Genomic DNA, 9492 nt, shown 5'->3' on the forward strand with positions numbered 1-9492 from the left:
ATGAAATTATTATTTTATATATGTTTGAAATTATATATGAATCATTTTTCGCAATGATTTAATTTTATCACATTGACATAAAAAAAGTTTGTGAGATTTACATTAACATATAATTACATAATTCTATTCTTCTCAAAATACAAATAAAAATTTGATGTAAAGAAATAATATTAAATTAATTTACATAAATAATTTATTGAACATAAATAATTCTATTAAATTTTATTTTTTATATGCGACGATTGTGTGTGCGATGTTTTATTTTTTTGCATGCGATCATTTATCAAAATTAATTTGAGAGAAACAAGATATATTCAGTACGATAATAAATTTTAACTTTCATATTTTCGGTGTATAATATGTTATTCTTGACACACGCAATCATCCTGTTATCGTTCGTGCTGCGAGACTAGAACGGGAAAGTTGTGTGCTTCATGTATCGTCGAGATTAATTTCAAGTATCTTGGAATAACGCAATATCACATATTCTACTTTTATTATAATTAGATATTAAGGGGGGAAGACCCTCCAGACAACAGGTTTTTCAATAATTTTTTACAAAAAACTGAGAGTATTTATTACATTGAATGAAATTACATATTGACATTGATGTTCAAATGTATACACACAAATTTTTTTATAAGAAAAAAAAACAAAATGGCGGCGCTACAGCTGCTCAAACTTGGCTCCTTCAATTTGCGCTGTGGAATGCCCAGCCCCTTGTAGTCAACTGAAATCAACCAATCAAAAGTTTTTCATTAAAATAAGTTATTTCGCTTTGTATGTACCTATTTTTAACGAAAAAAAAAAATGAAAATTTGAACACAAAAAGAAAAAAATTACACTTTTTTTTTTATAAACAAATTGTTAAAAACAATATTTTTAGTAATAATTAATACAAACTTTTAGGTATATCCAAAGGCCAATACGTTAAAGAATATCTGTGCAAAATTTCAAGTTGATATCTTAATTACTTTTTAAGTTATATTCGACAGCGCGGAAAAAAACATGTTTTGAGAAAAACGCGATTAAAGTTTTCGTTCTTGTAAAGTAGAGTTAAAAGCAATTTATAGTTACCCAAGCTTAATCTGCGATGCCAGGACCATAAAGCAAGCCTTCTACTTCGAAAAAATCATTCATTACGGCTGCATTCTTTTCTTTCTATGCAGTTCTGGCCTCTTTTGTCGAATTTAACGAATGCGGCTTTCGGCATTCGTTAAATTCGACAAAAGCATGTTTACTTAGTCCGCTGCCTAAATTCATTACGCCACAAAAAATGTTTATACCTTCTCGAGCGACACCAAGTAAGCGCATTGCGAAAACAATACGTCTGTTTATTTCATAAGCACAATGAATAAACGGGCTTGATGGAATAAGTAAAGTACCACATCTGCAAGTAACGGAAATTTTGAAGCCGAGTCCTTTGTCACCTGATTGTCCAAACGACACTTTCTGTTTGCACAGTTTGCACACTAATATATCGGCAAGAGCAGAAAATACACTAACAAACTCAATGATTCTATAGCAAAAACTTTGGCTAACAATAATATCGTCCGGCGATGACTTCAATTTTTTTGCAGACACACTAGCTTCGTCGTTGGACTCTTCGTCAACTTCCATGTTTGGTACACTGGAAAATTGATTTCCTTGAAATTTCTTACGGCGAGGATAGTTTGGACGATAATTTTGATTATTTTTATCAACTTTACGACTCATTTTATCAAGTAATTATTCAAAACGCGATTCAAAATAACAACACGAGGCACTGGACTGTATACTAACAACAAGCCGTTTCTCAGCTGACTGTTTGTGTGCAAACAAAAACGACAGTTACACAATCCGAATAATCGTCCGAAGTGCTCCCTATTTTCCAAAGAGTAAAGTACAAAACTTATTTGGCTAAGAAATTAAAAGGTATAGGCCGTAAAGAGCGCGCGCTCGGTTACCTGCTATCGGTACTTTCGACGCTCATCACTTCACTGACTTTCTAGGGACTTTTTAGACTTTCTATTGAGCTTAAAACATTGAAAATATATTCTTTAGGTTGTAAATGAATTTTTAAAGCAAAAAAAAAAATGCAAAAATTGAAAGTTCTGGAGGGTCTTCCCCCCTTAATGATTCGTAAACATATCAAAGCTTTGTATAACTGATTATAATTAATGTTTTCGCGAGTAAGTATCGCATGAGTATAATAAAGAGAAGTAATGATAGATGAACAAGAGCAGAGAAAAAGATTTGGTAAGGAAAATTAGATAACGGCGATAGCAACTTTACGTAAGCAATTTTTATAACTGATTCAATGTATTACTTATTTAATAAAAGATTAAACACTTGTTTTTTATTTTCACGATAATAATACACACTTGACGTTATTGTGAAGAATTCTTGAGATGATTTATAAAACAAATATCTGCGCTTGCAATTAATAACAATGTAAAATGAATTTTGATAATTTATCATTCAATTTCAATTCTTATCAAATCAATTCTTTATAATTTCTGTTATAAAAGGAGAGAACAGGATTTTCAAAGATCTTGAACAAACACGACAATAAATAACGGTCTCAAAATATTTGTCGTATTCTGTTTGAAACAGATAACAGCCGTTAATAATAGATTTTCGAGACCTCGAAGAATCTGATCTCTTCTCGAAAATCAATAATATTTAAGAATTCAGGTTTACTGGCATGGATCAACACGCAGATCAATTTTGCATTATATTTTAAACATATCGTTCTGTGATGAAAATTCGCACAATTATAAAATATGTACATATATCAAGATACATAAAACAAATACATTAAACATGTGTATTGGATAAAATTTTATATTATTAATAATGGATGTATTGGATAAAATTTTATATTATTAATAATGGATATAATTATAAATAGAGTTCTTTATCTTAAATTTTTTCATGAAGTCTTAATATGTATAATGCGTACAAAATATATATTCCCGATTTTATTTTAAAAACTTTTAGGTGTTTAATAAAATATTTATTTATAATCACAGAGATTGTGAAATATTTATAAATATGTATAAAAATATTTATAAATATGTTTAAAAATGTTTATAAATATGTTTAAAATATTTTAATATTGTTTTTCAGATACTTATCAATTTATCTAGATTATTAATACAAAAATACAGAGTTTATATTTAACTTTTAATTAAATAAAAATTAACAAATATTTCTTTTAAAGTTTATGTATTTTTAACTAATTTTTTAATTATTTAGAAAATTTATATAGATTCTAAGAAGCATTGTATATAGTACATCTAAACACAAATCTGCAGATATCACTCATATGGAAATAATGTCATTCATACATGCGCATAAAAATTCCATTGGGATTTATTTCACGATATTTTCATATAGAAGAATCTCTTTATCACGCATCCACATATATTGATTAGTGTTTAGAAATTTTCCATTTGATCACCAATCAGAGGATCCTAGTATTTAACTGGCCAATTGGCAATGTGAGCTATCCGGCTTTCACACTGGTCTGACATATGTCAGACGAACCGGGTTCTTCACGCAAAGTAACTAAAACAGGGACGTATGATTTGAATAATATTCTGTGTGCAAAGATTTTAGTCGACTTGTGTGATGGATAGATTATGTATAAGTCTTATATATAAGTTAATATATATTTATGTTGTTATAATTAATATATGTATATATTTTTATATATTATAAATTTTAACATTGCGAAAGAAATTATAAGAAATAGTATAGTTAAAAAATTTTAAAATTTGAAAATTGAAAAATTTCTTACGTATATGATTAATAGGACAGACCTGACCTAGGGGACTTCAGACAATGGCGGATATTAATGTGCTATATTAACGTTGAGCAATCTGAAATTATTATTTCTCTGTGATACTACAGCTCCAACTCAGTGAAAATATTCATTATTATAAAGTGCTATAATGTATTTTATTACATATCGGAGTTCCATTGGATCACTTTCTGAAGGATCGTTCGATTTCGATTGGATAATCTACATCCTACCGTGACGGCGCAATACTAGACGATTTGAAGACAATGATAGCTTTTCTTCTTTTTAAAAAATATATGAGACTATGTTTCTCATATCACCACTTTTACTTTTTTTAATGGGTAAGTCTAGCAGATTTCTCTGTTGTAATTTTTATATTTTTATTTTTCTGTTGTAATTTTTATATTTTTATTTTTCTATTGTTTTTTTATCTGTTTTTTCTTAGCAGAGAAATTTGTTTCTTATCTTAAGATTATTTTTATTGGTTTAATGATTCTGTTATCTTGATTTTTATCTTGTTTTATATTTTATTTTTTGTTATATGTCACATTACCTCTCGTCTTGAAGAAAAATAAAAAGGATTTATTTTACATAGCAATAATTATAAAAAAACACAATCTTAATTTTATAAAAACAAAAACAAATAAAAAAACAAAAATCGATTCAGCATTATATATATAATATATGTATGTAATATATAAAATTACACACATACATATATACAAGTGGTTAATGTATATATCAATATATAAATATTTTTTTATATAATTTTGCTTTGTTTAACAATTAAAACAATATATTTTTTATTCACCTCTCAACATGATTGAGTTATTTTTTTTAATCAACTTAATATATCAAATTATCAGATCACCATTGTAATTGCATTTTGAACATCTGATTAATTTGTATAATTCTTATTATTTAATAGTTTATCGTGAGAAAGATACAAATCATCGTGTTCGATATGAATTTGATCATTCTTAATCCATATCTCTCCTATAATAAATGAGAAAATATTTGAATTTTAAAAATTATAAATTATAAAAATTTGAATTTTACCAAATATCCCCAAAAATTATCTGTTGTCTTCTTTACAAATTCTGTTAAGTCTTTTGTAGAAAACATATTATAGACAATACCTTCTGAATATAATCCTTCTGGAAACTTCTCTAAATGTTAGTTGTTAGTGGAGTGATTTGAACGGGACTCATTATAATTTTGTTGATTTTATTAGGTTATTTTTGACTATATAGGATATATAGGACTATATAGGACTATATAGGATGATTTAGAACCTATTGCCCTTAAAGTGATATATGATTCTTGGTTCAATGTTAAGACAAGTTTTTCCCTTGAAAAATTTTATTCGAAGTTTAGTTTTAAAATACTTAATTTATTACGGTCCGAATACAAGCTGCAGGTAAGAGCGATGTGACTCACTGGCAATTTGCCTACTGTCTTTTTGTCTCCGTGTCTTATTTTACGTTTCTTTGTTTCCTATCGCTCGAGGTTAAAATTGAGGAACTTCGGAAGAGATAAGAAACACGTGACAAAAAAAAAACGATTTTGACACGACTGTCAGAGAAGAAACAAGTAATAAACAAAAAGCAAGAAACAGGAAGCAAACAGTACATTGTAGATCAGCCTTATAAATTTCGACAATTGATATTCAAATCACGATTTATTCGTGTACGTTTGAATATTATTATAATTAAATCTTTTCTAGTGAATAATTAAATCTTATCTTCTCTATCTTATCTTATCTTATCTTATCTTCTCTAATCAATTAAAGTTTTATAAGAATCTTTTTCAAAATTTAGGGTCTTTATTTCTCAAAGTTTGTTTAGAAAGTTTCAAATATTTTTCCACATCTACAAATAAAATGTATTTTAACGTTAATAATATTTCATTTCTTCAAATGTTTTAGGTATTAATTGAAATCGTATTTTTTTATAAGTAATATTGCGTATATACTACTTGATATATATACACGATTGAGTATCTAGTAAGGACGTTGTCTGTTAACGTCATGGGTTGTCAAGTTTTTATACGAACTAGTTTTTTCAATTGATTTTTTCTGCGGTAGTTTTAGATAAAAGTTTGGATATCAGCATTATTTTGAATAAAAATTTGATCCGTTTTTTTGAGTCGAATCACACACATATTTAAGAAATTTATCCAGGATATTCAAGATTAATAAGGATAAACTTCGTTTATACTTATAAAAATTTGATTACTCCGGCCCGAATAAATAACGAATTTTATAAATTTTCCGAAGAGAATTGGTTTTATTTATTAATTTATAATTTGAATATTTAATTTCAAAGTCAATTAATTTTAATTTGCCAAAAGTTAATTCAGGTTTATTTATTATTTCTGGTTTATTAATGATTTGGACTTTAATTTTAGTTATTAAGTAAGGCCATTTTAAGAAGAAAGAAAAGGAACCTTGGTCGATTAATAAAGCTTATTTGATTTGGAAATTAGTCCTTTTAATTTGGATTTGATGGCCGCCTTTTTTAGGCATTTAATTCAAAATTAAGTTATAAATTTAAAATTTGACTATGTATTTAACTGTAGCCACACACCAATGTCAGCGACAATTAAAGTTGTTGCCACATTATTATTGGCAGCGGTAACTAATCAGATTTTAAATTATTTGGATTATTAATTTATTTAAATTTAGTTACAAGGCTTAATCGCCGTCACTGAATTTTATTATTTTTAATACTTTTAATAATGAAATTAATGTAATTATAATACTCTGTCAGAATGACACAATAAAAATGTATGTATTAATAATTTCTGTTTTCAGTTGATATCTGCTTGATTCTATTATAAGTTTTTATCACGCTTTTGTGGCCTTCAATTATGAAACAGTGATTTCCCGATTCGTTGTTTCTCGTTAACAGATGGAATTATAATGTTATTGGTGCAAATGAAGAAAAAGTTGGAGTTATAGTTTATAGTTGGAGCAAATACGAAAAAACCGCTAGGCAGTTTGATTCGATTTTACGTCATTGTCAGCGATGAAACACGAGAGAAACTTAGCGATGGACTCTGGATCGAACATTCTTAACTATTCTCTATTGAAAAAAATTGATTAGTGTTTCCTGATAATATGAAAACTTGAGAAAATGAATATTTAAAGCTTTCAAACATGAATTCTATATCTTCGCTGGAACGAGTAATGTGATAAAGTTTCGTCGCTGTCAGCAGTTTGAATCCTCGGATTTCATCTGGTATGTGATTACTGATGCAATTAAAATTATACACTCCTTATTCTATTCTATAAATTTTTTACGTTTTTCTAGAGTTTTCTATGTGATTTATACAATTGTCGTTTTTCATGGTCAGAGTTATTTATGGGACAGAGTTTTTCATGTTCAGAATTATTTATGATCTAGGGTTTTTTACGGGACGTCCTCCCGCTGGTTTATTGTTTGTTGATTGTCGGTTCCGAGTCTTTAAATACTTTCTAATAGTTAACATCCTTTTTTAAGATTTTTAGGTTTAACTTTTTTCTATGAGTTCTTGATCAAGCATGATTTTAAAACCCAAAATTTTTGGAATTTTTTGTTTATTGTTACTTTATTTTTTCATGCTGATCCTTGTCAAGTAAATTCTGCTATCCCCTTAACATGCACTGCAGCAGCTTTGCTTTCGCTGTTTCAATACTTTTTTTTATCACATATAATTTTTTCGTGAAGACACTCATTTTTTTACCGCAATATTTTATCATATGTCGTGATTGGTTCGTTGTTCTTATTGACATAATATTGTTGAGTATTTTCTTATGGCAAATCTATATATTGCTGATGATCTGGAATGTGATCCATGTCTTGTTGCGAGATTTTAATTTTAAATTTCAAGGGCTTTGTTTCTTAATTTTAAGGGTTTTGTTTTGATATACTCTGCGATAGTCTTTTTTTCACTATTCCAATACTCTTTTGTAAGAGTATGTAACATGTAATTTTTTTCGTGGAGACACCCATTTTTTTACCGCAATATTTTGCCATAAGTCATGGTTCGTTATTGTCCTAATTAACATAATATTATTGGCTATTTTTTTGCGAGAAATCTGTATATTGATGCCGATGATCCGGCGTGTGATCCATGCCTTGTTATGAGTTTTTAAGGGTTTTATTTCTTTATTAAATCTATGCTAAAACTTTTTTATGACAATAATAATTGCGCTCAATTTTACGCTGTGGATTGTCATTTTGAAAATCTCTCTTATTTTTCTAAGTATTCTAGGAGAAGGCGTTAAATCTATTAAGGTCGTCCTTTTCTATCATTTTGATAATATATTTTGGTTTGATTTGTTCTGGTTCTTTAACATTATTTCTGCACTTATTTATAATATAACGAAAGTATATAATAATATTGACCATGTAATCATAGTCTTATGATGCGTTGCGTTGTTCTTGTTTGCTCATTGTACCGGATTCGTGAATAGTATAACTATTATATTTTCAATTATAACTTAAAAATTAACTCCGGACAAACTTTTGTGAAAGGAAAAATCGTCTCAAAATTCGTTTAGGAATATTACAAAGATATCAGATTGTTTTGAATCACTTTATATAATTTAAATTCCAATATTTAATATAAAAGACTAAATGCTCTTATTTAATTAATTTTCTCTACCATATTTTGAAAGATTGCAAATTATTGAAAATATTATTAATTAATATATTAATGCTTCTTATTTGTTCTTATCAACGATTGATAGCGTGAATCGTATTGACGATTGATAAAGTCGCGTTCGTTATATGATAATACTTTGTGGATAATCATTTTTCCACTGATTTATACTATTATTTATATTATTGTTATATTATACGTTATATATAGTAATCTTACACATGCTATGATATATATATATATATATATATATATATATATAATTTTATTTATTAATATATCTATTTTAATTTTTATCAATGAATTAATATATATTGTTATAAAATATATATCTTTATTTTTTTTTAAATATTAGCATTGTAAGAAAGAAAGTAAAAAAAAATTCATTATTTTATTTGTTATGTCGCTTTATTTCGTTTCTACAAGAATGCATACAATATATACACATATATAATTGTGTTTGTTATAGTAGATACATACACACGATAAATTAGCTATAGCATTAAAGAAAATGTACATGGAATATTGATTTCCGATTTCTGTTATACATATAATATTAAAAGATTATATTTTTTTAAAAGACTAAAACCATTTGTGATATGTATATATATATATACATAGAGATATGTTGAATCATTATACATTACGATGTGATTTTAATAATTTTTTCACAAGATATATATATGAGTGCAAAACTGCAAAATTCGAATGACATTTTTAATCTTTGATAATTATTCATTTTTACAGTTATTTATTTTTACCTTTATATTGAAGTAAATTGCTCGTAAAGCGTTTTTGAATAATTTCAATAAATATGCTTTTTATAATAATTTTTGATTATTAGATTTATATTAAATTATAATAAAAAGATTTATTATTAATCATCAGCATATAAAATGAATATTTTAGAATGAATGTTTTTACAACGATTAATTGAAAAAAATTAATCTTATCAGTGGCTTGTAATGAGATGCAAGTCACTAATTAATGTATGTATAATAGTGTTGTTATAATAATTATTGTTATTTCGTGTGTGTATGTGTGCGCGCGCCTATGTT

General features: G+C 26.8%; 1 protein-coding gene across 5 annotated transcripts; it reads right to left on the reverse strand.

Moving 5' to 3' along the window:
* Positions 1–557: 557 nt before the first annotated feature.
* LOC145962865 (uncharacterized) lies at positions 558–1842 on the reverse strand. Of its 5 annotated transcripts, none has more exons than XR_014436006.1 (3): positions 1543–1842; positions 1078–1390; positions 558–730 (listed from the first exon to the last, which is right to left on the reverse strand). XR_014436006.1 is itself a non-coding variant. In XM_083084267.1 (3 exons), the coding sequence occupies exons 1-2, from the start codon at positions 1714–1716 to the stop codon at positions 1084–1086; spliced, it is 468 nt and encodes a 155-aa protein (XP_082940393.1). In that variant the 5' UTR covers positions 1717–1842; the 3' UTR covers positions 558–730; positions 1078–1083. The 5 variants fall into 5 exon arrangements, 4 of the variants coding, with proteins under 4 accessions (XP_082940393.1, XP_082940394.1, XP_082940392.1 ...); XM_083084267.1 differs by having other exon boundaries at positions 1078–1121; positions 1287–1842; XM_083084268.1 differs by having other exon boundaries at positions 1078–1118; positions 1287–1841.
* Positions 1843–9492: the final 7650 nt, after the last annotated feature.

This window comes from Camponotus vicinus, unplaced genomic scaffold, assembly GCF_025532165.1.
Source record: "Camponotus vicinus isolate PSW18456_S1 unplaced genomic scaffold, iyCamVici1.0 SCAF_12, whole genome shotgun sequence".
Classification (NCBI taxonomy): domain Eukaryota; kingdom Metazoa; phylum Arthropoda; class Insecta; order Hymenoptera; family Formicidae; genus Camponotus; species Camponotus vicinus.

Bases quoted from the DNA above. Each gene is read 5' to 3' on its own strand.
- LOC145962865 (XM_083084265.1), bottom strand. From the start codon at position 1,716: ATGAGTCGTAAAGTTGATAAAAATAATCAAAATTATCGTCCAAACTAT. The intron at 731-1,286 runs GTATAAACATTT...GGTTGATTTCAG, and splicing joins ACTTGGTGTCGCTCGAGAAG to TTGACTACAAGGGGCTGGGC.